The sequence below is a fragment of the Phoenix dactylifera genome, chromosome 13 (genome assembly GCF_051530095.1).
Source record: "Phoenix dactylifera cultivar Ajwa chromosome 13, Ajwa_hap1_PhDact_Kaust_v1.1, whole genome shotgun sequence".
Classification (NCBI taxonomy): domain Eukaryota; kingdom Viridiplantae; phylum Streptophyta; class Magnoliopsida; order Arecales; family Arecaceae; genus Phoenix; species Phoenix dactylifera.
Window position 1 is genome coordinate 22,677,154 of NC_143202.1, and position 17,287 is coordinate 22,694,440.

Below are 17,287 nucleotides of genomic sequence, written 5' to 3' on the forward strand. Positions count from 1 at the left end.
GGTTAGGGTTAGGGTCGGAGCTGAGGTTTGGTGGGAAAAAGAGGGAGAATAGGCATTAGCTGAGATGGTGGAAATAGATGATGTGGCGATTAATTATTGGTCTGGTTCATAGTTGACGCTTGTAGACCGGCAATAATTTCATGCATCATGGAGGCTGCCGAGACCAAAATTATCTTGTCTCCTGGACCCACCCACTTGCATCCGCAGTGCAAGGAGGAGAAGAAGAGCGGGCGTTGGAGGGCAGTTAGACCACCACCCTTTTCCCTCCCGGTTCTGTCATTTCGGTCCCAACCAGTGTCATTCCAGTCAATTCCATACAAAAAAAAGACGAAAAAAATCAAAGTGAACTACTCCAGATGGAGCTGAGAGCGAAGTTGTAATCACTCGAGAGGGAGAAGGACAGCAAAAAAGCTTGCTTCCGAGGGCTGCCGAGGAATTCTTCGTTAAAGAGACAAGAAAAGAGAAACCCTAGCGAGGTCGGTTGTCTCCCCGATTCCTCTACCTTCCAAGCCCTCGCAGTTCGATCCAATTTCACTTCGCTTTGGCATTCGGATTCCCGGAAAGTTAGGGCTTCATTGCCACAAACCCTCGCCGCCCGATCCGCGACTCGATTTCCCCCTCGAAGCGCCGAATGCCGCCCTCTGGGTGGAGGTGATAGATAAAGGAGAGAGATTTTTGGGAAATTTGGCGGATGGCGGAGAAAACCCCTAGCTGGACGGGTCGTGAGGGGAAGAGATCAGAGGCCATTGGGCTGTGGTAATGGTAAGACGTGACTCTTAGTTTGGTAATTTCTATATTTTTATATGTTTTTGCTTCCTTTTCTGCTTAGGTTTGCAGAGATTGCTTGCTAGGCGTGCCGAGCCGTGAAAAGTTTGAGATTTTTTCTGTTAGATTGTTGCAAAATTTTAGTTTTTCTTTTTCTTGTTTATGGGGCAACGCAAGTTCCTATCTTTAGGTTCAATTATTGAATTTAGCAAAAACAAAAACTTCGCTTTGATCATAATGCAGCATTACCATATTTTTTATTCAAGTCAATAACCACATAAATTTATGTGAATTTTGAGATAACAATGGAGTGTCTTTCTGCCTGCATTAGTGGATTCCTGTTCTTTTCCTCTTTTTTTTTTGTAGTTTCCTGCTTCTTCTTCTTCTTTCTCCTTTTCATTCTTTCTATTGTTTTCTGCAGTCTAGGACAGTAATTATGTTTTTTTATCACAGACTATGGCGGTAGAACTGCTGGCCACCTCATTCTGGATGGAAGATTGCATGTCATGGGTTTTTTGGTTGTATGGGGGTCGGTTTGGTGCATGAGGAAGAGGGAGGGGTGGAGCTCCAGTGAGAGGGGACCTTGCGGTTGGAAAAAATGCCTCCTTCACCTGCATTGAGGTGCTCTCCTGGTAGGGACCATGGAATGGAGAATACTCACAGGAGGGGCCAGAGTTGTGACAACAGGTTGATGCTAAAAGCCAAAGACGATGATCTTGCACTTTTCAATGAGATGCAGAGTCGTGAGAGAGAAAACTTCTTGCTCCATATTTCAGATGATTTTGATGACTCTATCTGTAATGCTCTTATTCACCCTTGTTTTTATATCTGTTGATTTTGTTGCCTCTTTGCTGATAAATATGCAAGTATCATGTATTCGCCATTAACCTTTTTCTTTTTTGTGTTGTTATCAGCAAAATTGAGGTACTGCTCAGATTTCAAGCTCAACATCAACATTCCAGCACGAGGAGAGAGCAGTGATCTACTGAATTCAGACGGCGAGAAAAATGACTATGATTGGTGAGTTCTCTTCATAACACAGGCTATACCATTTTACACATTTATATTATGAACAAAAAAAAATCATGTTCATGTTGGGTCACCTGTGCACAAAACTTGGATACATGTCTGATATAAGCTCAGCTAATGCGGTATTTTTGTTGATGTTGGAAATTTGCGAACTGTAAAAGGGGAAGTGTTAGCAGCTAGCCAGTGAATTCTTGGAATCATTACAATTGTCCAATTCTTTACGGCATTTTGAATAAGTTTTGCATCTGACATATTCATGGTATAATTGGAAATATATTTGATTTCATATTTTCTTCTTGTTTCTCTATATGTTATTAGTAGTTGTTAACCATGTGATGCTATGTCATTGCGATGAAACAGGCTGTTAACTCCTCCTGATACTCCTCTTTTTCCTTCATTGGATAATGATGAGCCTCAGGCAGTTAACCTGGCCCCTAGGGGCAGGCCACGAAGTCAACCCATTTCAATATCAAGATCGCCCAGGGTAAGCATTATATTTCTCTATCTATTTGTGGTGCCTCCAGTTATTCCTTAGTGTTTAATACTTTTCTAGGAGTGTCCTTCATATTTTATCTATGATCACAGGGTGAGAAGGCGCACAGGACAAGTAGAAGCAGTGCTAGTCCGCAACGACTAAGCCCATCCCCTCGATCTGGTTATAGTGCAGTTCAGTCAAGAGTAAGGCCATCCTCAGCTCCTTGCTCTACCTCACATCCTGTTTTACGACCAACAACACCTTCACGAAGACCATCAACTCCTCCAACCAAGCCATCAACACCAACTCCAAGGTCTTCAACTCCCACACTACGGAGGATGAGCACTGGTTCAAGTGGGCAATCATTCTACTCTGGAACAAGGAAAACTTCCCCGATAAAGGCACCTCGTGGTAATTCTGCCTCACCAAAATTGCGAGGTTGGCGATCGAACCTCTCAGGTTTCTCCTCAGACACTCCACCTAACCTCCGAACTTCTATCTCGGATCGATCAACATCACATGTGAGAGGTTTGTCTCCAGCATCTGAAAATGGAATGGATCTGTCATCAAAATTTCGTAGGCAGTCGATATCACCATCTGCATCGAGAAGTACCAGCTTATCACAAAGTCATGAGCGAGATTGCTTAAGCTCTTATAGTAAGGCTTCTTTTGGCAAAGATGATGTGAACTCAGTGCGCTCGGTAACTGGAGGAATATATGGCAACTCCATAGCAAGAAAAAATGGAGCATTGGTGAATAACAGAGCTATGTCATTTTCTAAGAAACCATCCAGAATATCATCAGCAAGTTCTGCCCCAAAAAAATCTTTAGATCCTGCATTTCGACAGATGGTAAGTCTTATCCATAACTATTTTATTATTACTATCATTTGAAGTACATTCTAGAACAGTTATATGACTCTTGACTATTTTGCTTGTTATGTTTCTGGCATTCTGCATTAGCTTCATAGCTGCACTATATTCAAAAGAACGAGTTGAGTTCTCTGATTGGTCAATTATTCTACTGAAATTGTCATTACTTTTTAAGTAAACCTTTATTCAACAAAAAAATTCTAATGGCAGATTTATGTAAATATTAGAAAAATAATGTTCAGTTGCTTAACAATATCTCCTATTCTTGTTTTTTAACCAACCTTATCTCTTTCTGGTCTCTATCCCTCCAAACTCATTAGGTTATTAATACATCTCAAATCTTTTATCATCCAGCTTCTCAATGAATGAAGGTTGGTGGGACATTCCATTCCTAAATGGAAAAAATCCCCTCGAATCTCTTTTTCTTAAAGTTGCTTTTGCATGTGCCCGTGTACGAATCTTTTTTAACCTCCCCTCTAATCATTAGAGCCCAGATAATAGTTTCTAATAGAAATTAATTGAAGGGAGGGCATTATAATTATAGAGAACATGTTTGTTTCATTTTGGTATAGCCAACTAATTTGCGACAGAATTTCTTGCATTAGAACCTGCCTTAATCTCATTTTTGTATGGAGATGTCGAACTGTACATTGTGCATAGATGAGGACTAGCTCTGCTCATTGGGCTTTTGAATCCGCTTGGACTTGTAACTGATATTGGATGGGAGGGTGCGGCGGCTGGGAGTGGGGTTGGGCCGTTGTTTGCACTGAGTATGACAAATAAATTACTAGGTTGGTACTGACTTGTTATTTCCAAATCTAAACCTAGTGACTGCGTGCGCAACCTAGGCTTAGTGAGGCTAATAGAAGCAAGCCCCTCAGTTTGTTATTTCCCAATTGTTTTTTTTTTTAATAAAAAAAATGTACTTCTCATGTGTCCTTATCAGGAGCTATAGTCCTCTATTACTACGATTTCTCAAGTCCTTTCTCACAATTTTCAGTTAGGGTTTTAAATTTTAGATCTTCCTTTAACCCATAAACACAAATTCAAATCCCTTTCAGTATGAGTGCTGTTACTAACCTTCATTTCCCATGCCTATAACATTTAAATTTGCACATCAATACTTCGAACCTGTAAGCTTCTTTTGATATATTACTTTTCAACCAAGTTTTAGCTTTTTAAAATTTTCAGTCTTTCCATATCTAATCAATTTGCCCCTGAAACCACTCGCCTGAATATTTTCATGTATACAATGTTTGCTATATATGCCATGTCATCATTCTTTAGTCTTGCTATCCTCCAATCAATATAGAAAGAAAATCCAGAGCATAATAGAAATCCAATTACTTAATCTCTGTTTTTTTCAAGAAAAAAGAGATTGGATAAGTCAGATGTAAAGAAAGAGGTCTGCCATGGAAAGGGAGAAGTTTACTTTCAATAGATTATGGATTTCTTTGGGAGGAATCATTTTGTGGTTTATGAAATATTGTTGATTATCATTTGGATTCCCAAAGACAAGAAGCATTAAAATGGTGATGTTGTGTTTAGGGCTCCAATTTGTGCATCACTTTTCCTAATATTATATTTTCTAGACTGCTTAAATCTCCTGGATACATACTGATTGATTACTCTCTATTTTGTTACCTTTCTTCTATTTACATATTCTATGATTGCAAAGAGACATTTCTTGCAGAGATCTAGGTTCCTCTTATGGTTCTTGCAATGTGGCTTTTTTATTTCCTGAAATTTCAAATAGACTAATGGGCAGTGTTGTGTGGACACAAATATGAGAGCCGGATTCAGAAGTGTATCTAAATGTCTGACTTGACAAGAGGGAAAAAAAGAGATAAGGGATATGTGGGATAAACTATAATTTAACTAAATTATATATTTGTACTTTTAATATTGTTTCAATATACTTGTTTCTTCTTCAAACTTCCCAATTAACTTTAGGATATAAGTAAAAAAAATTTTTGTAACGTTATTTCAATATTTTTATCCTTTGCCGATCATTAAGAAGAATGAATACTCACTTTTAACATGAAAATGGAGGGTTAGACTCATTGTTGGAAGACTTCAACTCTCTGCCAACCATAAGTATCTAATGGAGTGACCCATATGTATCCAACATGGATTTTTGGAGTTGGACACATGTATCAAGGTCATACAGCTAATGGTACTAAGTTGGGCTCCTCACAATTTATTTTACTCTTTAGGATATTAGATATTGGACCTCAATGGTTCCAGCCCAACAGTAGGCTGTGTTAAAGTAGCCTGGTCTGGCCCAATATTCACACAAATAACTCTACCTATTAAACTACTCTGAAAAAAAGAGGACATTTTACCTTTTTTGATGGCAAAAGTCTGCCAAGGAGACCTCACAAATTTGACTTATATAAAGTTTCTTATTGGGATCAAGGAATTGTAGTGAGATAAGTAAATTGAAGTGAGAAAAGAACCAGAGAGTTCTACTGAATGATGGTATGGTGGTGTTGTTCTGGTAGCACCATTATATTATCATGAGAAAATAGCAATGCCACTGTTTGGAAGATGAAAATTTCATAAAATCTTGCAATATATCATGAATCACCTTTGCTATTTGTAGTTATATTATACTTTTCATGTCTTTTAGAACTGACTAATGATGGTATCTCTTGTAAATGTTAATGCTCGTGTCTTACAAATATTAATATATAAAAGGACTAGATGCATATATAGGCTTGGAGAAAGAGCTTTCTTGTTCAAATGCTCTTGCTTTATTACTTTTGAAAATATATTTGCTCATTTTGCCATAGCTCTTTCGTTCAGTCTAAAATTTTGATGTCCACAAGTTTTGGTTTTATTATGTCAAGGTCTTAGCGACTGCATTATGTGATTTTATTTATTCTATTCTTGCTTTCATCGTCCAATTATAAGTTTAGCAAACAATCTAATCAGTGTATGCCTCTTACATTAGCACTAAGTTTTTGTTGCTTTATATTTCTGTAGGATCATCAGAAAACTCCACAAAATATGTTCAGGCCACTTTTATCAAGTGTCCCCACAACCACGTTTTATTTGGGGAAAGCAAACAGTATGCACCGGCCATTGTTCTCTAGAAATTCTTCACTCACAACAAGCAGCAATGCAAGCTTCGAGCATGTTGCTCCTGATATGGAGGATAGTGACCATGAGCAGGGTTATCTGGCTGGTGATTGGAAAAGGTCACAAGATCACGATACTCAAGAGGAAGTATTTATGTTTGATAAAGTCGACGAGATAAATGAAGATGCATGTCATAATATTGATGCCTGTAAGCTTCAAATCAGTAATGAAAATTTTGATGAACGTATGGCCAATGAGAATTTTGATGAAGCTACGACTAACAAGATTGATCCACATGAGTTAGAGAATTCCATGAGTAATGCTGGTGTTGCAGCAAGTTTTGCAGCTGCTTCTCAAACTTCAAATGTTGCCAACGAACATTCTGAGGTTGATTTTCATGGAATGACGGCAATTTGCTCTAAATGTGGTAAATGCTTCCATGTCATGGAAGTGGATGGTGACATGGATGTTTGTGAAGAATGTGCTGCAATAGATAGGCTTTTAGCTTCTGCAGAACCTGGAACTAATGCTCTTGTAACTCAGGATAAAATGGTTGAGCCTGACATTTCAACTGGAAAGGGTAGCTCAACTGGTAAAGATAGATTGTGTGGTGAAGTGCAGCTTCAAACAGGAGTGCCTGAAATGCCTGAAAGGAGCGGCAACAAAGTTATGGTTAGTCAACATGGAAGGAACAGCGAGCCAGAGCCTGATTTCTTGCCAGATAGTTCTCCATTTCAGTTGGCAAAGGTTCAGAAGGAGCTCGACCTTTCTCAACGGCAAATGAACAGCCATAGTGAAGTGAGTATTCCTGAACCTGATAATGGAAATACATCTCAACAGTCACAACCCACTAGCCATCCGAGTCTCAGGGTTGACAATCCTGAAGGAACAGGTATTTCGGTACTTCTACTGCAAAGGTCAAGTAGCAGCAAATGGCCTGTTGTGCAGGGCAGAGCATTTTCTGCTACAAATATACTTTGCTCGGAGCCTTCATATGTGAGAGATAATATGATTGCCATGAAGCGCAGCATTGGAAGGGATAGTGCCTCGGCTTCATCTTCTGCCGATCTGGGATCATCTAGGCACCTGGAGGTCCGTGTTCAGCGCCAGTTAAGCAGCAGAAGGGGTGAGATGGATAATGTAAGAAGTGATTGTAACTCGAGTACTCGAAGTATTGGTTCGCATTCAGATATTTCAGTTAATGCCTCTGACGCTTTAGTTCTCCCCAAAAGTGAAACTGGAACTGGCTTTGATAGCTTTGTTGGGGATATGGAAAATGAGGCCCAGCAACAGATACTTTTTACCACTGAAGAACATGACAACTCTTCTAAAGATACAGAGCTAAGTGCCATGGAGCATTCACCTATTGGACAAGCTGTTGTTGATGGAGATGCATCTGCCTATGCTGATAGCTGCATGGCATTTAGTGCATCTGAATCACAACTTTTGAGTAATGCATGGAGTATCAATATGCACGAGACTTCATCAGTAGATAACCTAAATGAGGAGGAATGCACCTGTTCCAACAATGCGGATGGAGTTCTCTGCCAAAACAATGCAAGGAGTATACAAGATGCAGAAGTAGTAATTACTACTGCAGATTGCTCTATTTGTGTGAAAGATCACATGCCAAATGGTACTAGCTGTCGAGATGACATCTCTGATGCAGCCACAGGAAGCTCTTCTGTTGTGGCCCTAGGACAGCAAAATGATCATTATAATTCTCAAGACTCACAAACCGAGTGCACAGTGTCCCAAATGTCAAGTAACACTGAGGATATTCATGAAGGTCGTATCTCCACAACATCAGATAAGGATGTGTTGATTTCTGCATCTGAATCTAACATTTCTGAACATCCTTGTTGTATCCATGGTATGTGGCTTTGCTACCAACCTTGTCATGTTATTGTGTTATCATACTGCTGAGCAACTTTTTCTCTTCAATTAGCTTGTGTTTTTGGGATTATGCTGTAGAATTCTTCATCCTCCTCTCATTCTGAATCTATTATCGTAGGTTATCTTGCTATTCTGATCGAGTAACATGATTTTTTTGTGGGGATTGACCTATGCTTTGAAATTGTCTTTATGCATCACCGGTACAATTACGCTACCATTATGCAGATATTGTAATTTTATCTTTGTCAGTCCTGCTATTTTTCCAACCAGTGTTTTAGACTTTGTTATGGTCTGCAATGCTTTGTTTCTTTGCATGCTTTCTGTGCACAATTATTTATTGCTCGTCATGGCCTTCAAATGTGTGTAGACCTCCAACAAGCAAATTCCTTTCGTAGAGAGATTTCATGTGTTGCTTATATTTTTCATTTGTACTGATGACAAGTGTTTTCTTGCAATGTCTATTATAAGTTTCCAAGTTGGCTGATACTTGACAACACTCAACCAGCATGATAATTTAGTCTGATAAATAAGATTGCATGTTGTAAAAATGCACAAGCTTTACCTTCAAAATTTAATCTTTAAGCATCACAATGGGACCATGGATTTCATGAATGCAAAAGATACAAATACCTACATATATTATAGATAAGCAATTGATCCAAATACCTACATATAGAGATGCATGCCATTGCAAGGGGAATTAGCTTTTCTATTACATAACCGTTGCTGTACATTGAAGCACCTGGTATTACTTGGTAATGTGAAATATTTTGAATGACATGGTGTCTATAATTTCATTGAGATTAATCTGGCAACATAAATCTTACAGGGTGAAGTTCCACTTATAAAACTTTGTATTCATGCCCAATCGCTAAAAAATAAAAGAAACATGTTTTGATATTCCGAGTTTCAGATCTCCTGCATCATGGTTGGTTCATCCACCATCAGTTTATTCTGTTTTATCAAGAGGAAAGTGATGATTTTATTTTGAATGATGCTTGCCTTTGACAGAAGAACCAGATGTAATGATTGAAGGTCCAAATAGACAAATGCCAAGAAGCTTAACACTGGAAGAAGCAACTGACACCATACTCTTCTGCAGTTCTATCATTCATGATCTGGCCTACAAGGCTGCAGCAATTGGGATGGAAAAGGAGTTGGTTCTACATGAAGTTCCCCACCCGACAGTTACAATATTAGGAAAATCTGTTTCTGATCGTAAAGACTCGCGCAAGATGTCCAATAAACGTAGTCCAAATTCACGAAAAGTCAAAAGGAAAAAGCTGGAGACTGAGTTCAAATTACCTTCTGGAGAAGTGGGAAATAATTTGAAAAACTCAGAGTCTACACCTGCCAATCCTATGATCTCAAACACGATTGACAGTGTAAAGCCCCCGAAGCTGGAATCAAAGTGCAACTGCACAGTGATGTAGGCAGGTCTAATTCATTCAGTCCATATACTTCGGCAAGAACTCCATTGTTTGCAGGATTCTCTTTCCTCTAGTCCAATACTCAGAGATTTCTATAATCTTTTTGAAGAATGAAATTTCTATATTTTCAGAGGAACATCATCATATATGCTCGGATTCCGATTTGTTTGTAGAGCATGCCACGAGTTGGTACGTAATCTTGTAAAATTATTGTCCTTTTGGGGTCGGTTCACAAGAGGAATCAGAGGTTTGAGACTGTCTCTCACTGTTTTTCTTGTTAGTCTCCCTTTGTGTTGATGGTCTGTTTTGTTTTGCTTCTCTGGAAAGGTTGCAGTGCGAGCTATTCTTTTGTAAATTCTTAAGTGTTTGCTTTTTGGTAAATAATGTAATGTTTGCATATCTTGACTTTGAGTGGTCTTATGCCGTTCCCTTTTCATCTCAAGAATTTCTTTGAAAGGGTATTGGCCAAATGTAATATTTCAGATATATGCGGTCTGTAATTTTCTAGTTTTCCTATTGATGCAATATTTCTGTCTCATGCTTTCATGCAAGAATTACTCTCTCTCTCTCTCTCTCTTTCTCACACACACACACACACCCCTTTAGTGTTTCCTTTGTAACACTAGATTGAGGTACTCTGCTTTTGTTGTTGTTGTTAAAAATTTTCTTACGTTCTTTCCTCACAACTACAAATGGAACTGTGTTTGGGACATGTATGTATGATATTAGAATGGGGAAGGGGCTACAAAATAATACACCATCAGCTGAGGTTGGTGGACTGGCCTTTATAGCCGTCTGATTGCTGTGCAGCTGGCCATCAGTACACTAAAGGTGTGGGGTGTATCATTTGTATAAACGTACATAGCGTGAGCAAATTTGACATCTCTCAGCTAAATAAGAAAATTTCGTTACAAGTGGATGTGTTAATATGGCATCTCTCATGGATCACCACCTAATAGTACGTAGGAAGCAAAGGTGATTGCGCGCAACCATGCATTTTAATGTGCATAAATACAATATCTTCTGCTAATTAACAAAATTTCTATAGGTGTATGATTGCACATAATGGCTGTGCATGGGATGAACCGATATAGCACCTCTTGCTAGGTAAGGAAGCTTTTTAATTTTCACCTATCTTTGGATGGCTGCCATCAAGAGATCGATAACCAGCATGCAACATGCATTATGTATGAACTTATGAATTGTCTTGTTTGATAGTAGCCATCCATGATTGCACAGCAATCTGCGGTGCTGCTCGTGAGCCGTAGAGGATCGGTGCTCTTTAATTTTATGATTAAAATAGATTTTTTTTCAAAAAAAAGGAGGGGAGGGATTAACTCCACTTATGTAGTAGTCCCCACTGGACCCTCCTTCCACCAGAGAATGTTTGATACTGGTAGAAAATTTCTCAAACCCTCCCCACCAGCATGGGCGGCGAATCCGCGTGTGAGTACGTCATCCCAGTACTACCGCGTGTGAGGACCAGTAGCACTTTCAACGGGCAAACCACGCGGAGGGCATTTGGTCCCCACAGTTAATCAACGCCCACGTGTTTCGAACCTAGGTCACTTCGTTGGAAACAAAGCTCCGTTCCAACTGTGCTACCACCTCGGTGGTTATGTCTAAAATAGATTAACACGACATAAGTGCACTAAAATGGATCAACATGACATAAGTGCATGCATCACAACTTGATGCGTTGTATGCGAGTGCATGTTTTCCTTCTCCTTCCTCCATGGCCTTGATGGTCATATGTACATTAATTTTCTTTCTAGTAAAAGCCTCCATGATAGTCATGGTCATGACACTTTAATCTGGAGATGGAGACTTCTTTGTCTGGATCTTAGCGGTGCAAACAAGCTCAATAACACCATGTGGTTGGAATCAAACTAAAAAAAATTATTCGATAGCAACTTGATAACCTCGTCAGCAGATGTGTGAGCACTAAAATTTACCTAGATAAGCCCAACAAATTACTCAAATAGAGGAGGTTTGAGACAACACTTCATTCCTTATAAAGCATGTAATGGTAAAAATTTTAGTTGGACCAAATCCACGTCTAAGCTGGTAAACTAGTCCAACTACGAAGCAACACACACAAATGCTTGTGTATCGTGCTCTTTTTATTTTTTGTCCGTTTTTGTGGGTGCAATGACTTATCACCTAATAAATAGGATGTCCCCTCTAGAATTGCGCTAACTTTTCATGAACCTTAACATTTCTTTCCATCTATGTCGTACAACAAATGGAACATAAAATAGAGTGACACATTAAAGCTTTTAAAGATGATGTGTAAAATTTATCATTCTTAATAATGATTTTAATTTGTCATGAAAATGTAGATAGTATATAATGCACTCATAGAAGCAAATTAATACTCCAATTCTAAAGACTACATAAGTGTGCTAACGTTTCATGCGAACTTTCCCACTCTTAAAATATTCTTACCTGGAATGCCTCTATAATAATTAGAATATATATTTTCAACCAAAATGCTGCTTTTTTTTTTAAGAATAAAAAATAGTCCTATAATATTTTAAGTTTTTTCACGTAAATTTATATGTGTACTAATTTTCTATTGGAAAATTTTCTTGCTCTCCCAATACATTTGTCCTGCAATGCCTTTATAATAACCATGATATATTTCTCCCAAAATACTCCCATTTTTTGGGAGAAATTAAAATACCCTTTAAGTGTTCACACCGATAAAACTCTCAACAAATTAAATCCCATCTAATAGATCCAATTAGATCCTCTGTCTCCAAGTCTTTTTCTTGTGTTTTAATTTTAGAACTTATGTAATTATAAAATAACTCCTTTATAATTATTTTAAACTCAAAGAATTTTCTCATATACAAATTCAGGAATATTTTGATGATGCTCGATGCTAAAAAAATAAACATTATGGACCACTAATTGATAAATCGTTGCCTCACCTTCTTATTAGCTTAAACATTTTGAGGACACTGCAGTAAATATCAAATACACCCCCCTCTTCTCTCTCCTTATAGCTGTTTGATATATGTCTCGGCTTTGATAAGAAAAAGGAATTTCTATTTGTTTGGGCGATCCCTCCAAAATCAATACCTAACCTTTGGATCATCCCAGCTTCCATCCATATCTAAGTTCTATCTCATTACACCGAAATCTCAAGCATATGCATCTAACTTTTAGATCATCACAACTACAATCCACCTTACATCTCTTATCTGATTATTATCCACGTCGTCTCAAGTAGTCTTGTTGGCTTTTCCATTGTATTTCCTATGAACTCTGTTTTATTAGTTTTCTCATTTGTCTAAGTTCATATATATATATATATATATATATATATATATATATATATATATATATATATATATATATATATATATATATATATATATGATTTTAAAGACAAGGGTAGAAAAGGGTAGAAAAAAAAGCGAGCTAGAGCTGTAAAGAAAGAGATTGAGATTTGGAAGTTAGAGATGCTCATAAAATAAAGGTTACTAAAGTAGACATGGTAGCATCGAGTCTATTGCTCCACTCTTAAAAAAAAAAAAACATTGATCTTATAGGGTGGAGATATATTTTCGAGAGCCTTTCTTATAATTGTAGAGATGAGCTCTCACATAGCTATATTATATTTATTTAGCAATAAACCCCCCAAAAAGTAGAATTAATGGGATAGTTGATTGCAGCCTCGAGCTATTAACAATATCCATACTTGGTATCTTACACCTATTATAAATTTTTTGTTTAAAATCACTTCTTATTCTAAGCATATTTGTTATTATTAGTTATTTAAAACTTTGAGAAATCTCCATAAAGATAATTCAAGATAAATGTAGTTGAGTTTTTAGAATAGGAACAAAATTTCTCAACATAACTTTACTAACACAAGCAAAATGTGAATCCATCCCCCCCCCCCCCCCCCCCCCCCCCCCCCCCGAAAAAGAAGAAGAAGATTTACCATCAGTCTCTAGGAATTCCCAAGCGTTAGCGAAGAAAGAAGCCTACTTGAAGAAGGCTGCCAAGGAGGGAGTTTCGGGAGTTTATGAATGGGGCTGGCTTGGTGGATCTTGGGTTCACTGGGCCGCGCTTCACCTGGTGCAACAATCAGTCTGGTCGCTCGAGGGTGTGGGAGCGGCTTGATAGGGCCATCGCCTCCCCGGATTGGATTCAGCGGTTCCCTTCCTATCAGGTTAGTCATCTTGCTCGGATTACCTCAGATCACTATCCTATTCTGATTTCTACAGCTTCGAGCTCCAGCTACCACAGCCCTTTTCGTTTTGAGAAGCTGTGGTTGTCTTACCCCCAATCTTGGGGAATAGTCAGAGAGGCTTGGGGCATGCCAGTTCAGGGTGATGCCATGCAGAGGGTGTCGCGGAGGCTGGAGCTCACCAAGCGTCGTCTTCGAAGATGGAACTGGGAGGTAGTGGGTAACATATTCCGGAGACTAGAGGAGGTGGAGGGCAGGATTGCAGATCTTCACGGGAGGGAGGACTGTGGTGGGGAGTTGGAGGAGGGTGAGATGTCGGATTTGCGACGCTACTTGGCATCCCATCATTCCTTGCTACATCAACAGGAGACAATTTGGAGGCAGAAGTCGAGGGTCCAGTGGGTCAAGGAGGGGGATCGGAACACTAGCTTTTTCCATCGATCGACGGTCATCAGGAGGCAAAGGAATATGATTCGATCGTTGAGGGTTGGGACGGGCCAGTGGGTGGTGGAGGACTCTGCAGTGAGACAGGTGTTGTTAGATTTTTTCAGATCCAGGTGGACGGAGGTAGATGGGCCCTATGTATCGGATCAGCTCCCCAGGCCGGCAGTCTGTGTTGAGGAGTCAGAGAATGCAGCATTGATCCAGCCAGTTTCAGATAAAGAAGTGCAGGAGGCAGTGTGGTCCCTGGGGGAGGACAAGGCTCCAGGTCCGGATGGATTTCCGCCGTTCTTTTTTCGTAGATATTGGAGCATCATTCGGAGGTCAGTTGTGGAGGCTGTGCAGTTATACTTCGCTCGGGCGGTGATGGCGGATGCCTGGCAGGCTACTTATATAACCTTGGTTCCGAAGCGTCAGGATGCGGCGGAGCCGGGTCATTACAGGCCCATTAGTTTGTGCACCTCTTTGTACAAGGTAGTAGCGAAGATCATGGTTGGGAGAATGAGGGCCTTGTTGCCTAGCTTGATTAGTATGGAGCAGGGGGCGTTTGTGGGGGGGAGGAGCATTTCCGATAATATACTGCTAGCCTAGGAGATGATGGGAGATCTACAGCGAGCTTCGAGGAGGCGTTGTTTGATGGCTGTGAAACTGGATATGGAGCGTGCTTACGACCGGATTCGTTAGGACTTCCTCAGGTGTGCTTTGGAGAGCTTTGGATTCCATCAGATCTGGATTGACTGGGTCCTGGGCTGTGTGCAAGGGCCTAGTTTCTCCATCTTGGTCAATGGTACGCCATCTCCCTTCTTCAGAGCTACTATGGGGCTTCGCCAGGGATGTCCTCTTTTCCCATATTTATTCATTATTTGCTCTGATGTACTCTCTCGTTGGCTACATGTTGCTTGTGAGGACTAGGGGCTGGCTGCCTATAGTCCAGCCCCTGGCGCCCGGCCCATTTCTCATTTGTTGTTTGCAGACGATTGCCTCCTGCTTGCTAGGGCGAGAGCTAGTGATGCCTGTACTTTCCAGAGAGTGCTGACGGAGTACTGTGAGGCGTCTGGCCAGAGGATTAATCTCCAAAAGTCTGCCATATTCTTCAGTCCGAGCACGGAGCGGAGGGTGCGACGGGAGATCAGGGTGATTTTGGGGATGCAGGAGCAGGTGGGGGCACTAGATTACCTGGGAGTCCCCATTACTGGGAGGAGGTTGCGGGTGGCGGAGTGTTCCACACTGGTGCAGAGAGTTCAGAGTAGGCTTGAGGGTTGGAGGGCCTCATCCCTCTCTATGATGGGCAGGCTGACGCTGGTCAGGTCAGTGCTATGCTCCATGCCGGTTTACATTATGGCCCACACAGTTGTGCCGAAGACAGTGCTGGTAGGGATTGAGCGGCTTATGCGGAGCTTCCTGTGGGGCTCCTTGGGGAGGGGCCATGGAGTTCATCTAGTGGCCTGGGAGAGAGTCTGCACACCTTTGAGTGAGGGTGGCCTGGGGGTACAGTCCCTCCTGGCTAGGCGTGAGGCACTCTTGGCGAGGCGTGCTGTGCAGCTTGTTCTGGAGCCACATGGACTATGGAGTCAGGTCATGACAGCGAGATATGGTCCAGCAGGCTTAGTGGGCCAGGTGATGGGTAGCCGGAGGAGATCCTTTATGTGGCGGGAGATTGGGAGGTATCTGCCTATGGCCCAGGCACACTCCAGGTGGTTGACTGGCGATGGCAGGTCCATTGACGTTATGGAGGACCCATGGGTGGATGCTCTCCCGCTGAGCTTGTGGCCGACGATGATTGGAGTTGAGTTAGCTGGGGGTCTCCGGGTATGTGACCTCCTCGTGCCAGGCGAGAGGGAGTGGGATGAGGACAGACTGGGACAGTTATTTGGGGAGCACCTAGTGGAGCGCGTTCGGGCGCTTCCCATCCCGGGGTCAGCTGGTCCGGATGTCAGGGTCTGGAGTACCACTTGTAGGACCAGAGTCAGTGTTGGTGATGTTTCTCGGATTCTTCTGCAGGAGTCTGAGCCGGGTAGGGACTGTGGTTGGGTATGGAGGTTTGGCCTACACCAGAGGGTGGCACTGTTCCTCTGGAAGGTGGCCTGGGATCGCCTGCCGACTAGTTCAGAGTTGAGTCGACGGGGGGTCGGCATTTCCCCCTTGTGCACGCTCTGCGAGGTGGACGAGTCAGTGGATCATGTACTCTTCCAGTGTGGCTGGGCGAGGAGGACTTGGAGGCTGTCTGGGTTCTCGGAGGGCGTCTGGAGCCAGAGGGACGGCTTCCTGGAGGAGGTTCGGGGCTGGTCTAGCTCCCCACCGATGCGATGTTTGGCCGTTAGAGCGGCATGTACAGCTTACCAGGTTTGGTTGGCCAGAAATGGTCGTATTTTTGGTGATATCAGTCTGTCCCCGTGGTTTGTGATGGAACGGGCTCGGGCGCAGGCAGCGGAGTTCCTCCATGTAGACTCAGACTTTGGACCTATGATAGCTCGGGACATCTGGGGCCCCCACTCTGCTTCGGCAGCTCCTCATGTGGTGTTTTTCACCTGGGAGCCCCCACCCCCGAGCTTCCTCAAGGTCAATTTTGATGCCTCAGTCCAGGATGGTGGCAGGAGGGGAGGTGCTGGGTTTGTCATCAGGGGCCCGGATTCCTGCTTGGTGGCAGCAGGAGGCTGTCAGATCTTCGACATCTCAGCCCAGGGGCAGAGCTGCGGGCAGCTTGGATGGGGTTGCGATATGCGCGATCCGTTTTGCGGGCGAGCTCCATCATCCTGGAGGGAGACTCGGCCACTGTGATCAGTTGGGTCCGGAAGGGCCCGTATAGCGATAGGACAGTTCACCCACTGCTCCGGGATATATGGTTGATGGTGAGGGAGGGGGTACTCTTTCGAGCTGGGCATGTATATCGGGAGGCCAATGGTGCGGCAGACTGGGTGGCGGCGTTTGTTGCGTGCCACTCAGGCGGCTCACTATGGGTCGGTGAGGGTGATTTACCTGGTCCTGTCCGGGAGATTTTGTATGCTGACTCTTCTAGGTGCATTCGTACCCGAATAGTATGAATCATCGGTTTTAGCAAAAAAAAAAAAAAAAAGGCTGCCAAGAGAAGCAA

The 17,287-nt window shown here is 41.8% G+C and overlaps 1 protein-coding gene across 2 annotated transcripts; it reads left to right on the plus strand.

The window, feature by feature from the left end:
- Positions 1–203: 203 nt before the first annotated feature.
- On the plus strand, positions 204–10,089 carry LOC103714757 (uncharacterized). Of its 2 annotated transcripts, none has more exons than XM_008802141.4 (7): positions 204–762; positions 1,219–1,562; positions 1,680–1,785; positions 2,155–2,278; positions 2,380–3,120; positions 6,130–8,098; positions 9,133–10,089. In XM_008802141.4, exons 2-7 carry the CDS (start codon positions 1,364–1,366, stop codon positions 9,552–9,554), a joined length of 3,561 nt encoding a protein of 1,186 aa, XP_008800363.2. In that variant the 5' UTR covers positions 204–762; positions 1,219–1,363; the 3' UTR covers positions 9,555–10,089. The 2 variants fall into 2 exon arrangements, with proteins under 2 accessions (XP_008800363.2, XP_026663343.2); XM_026807542.3 differs by having other exon boundaries at positions 290–762; positions 9,224–10,089.
- The last annotated feature ends 7,198 nt before the right edge of the window (positions 10,090–17,287 follow it).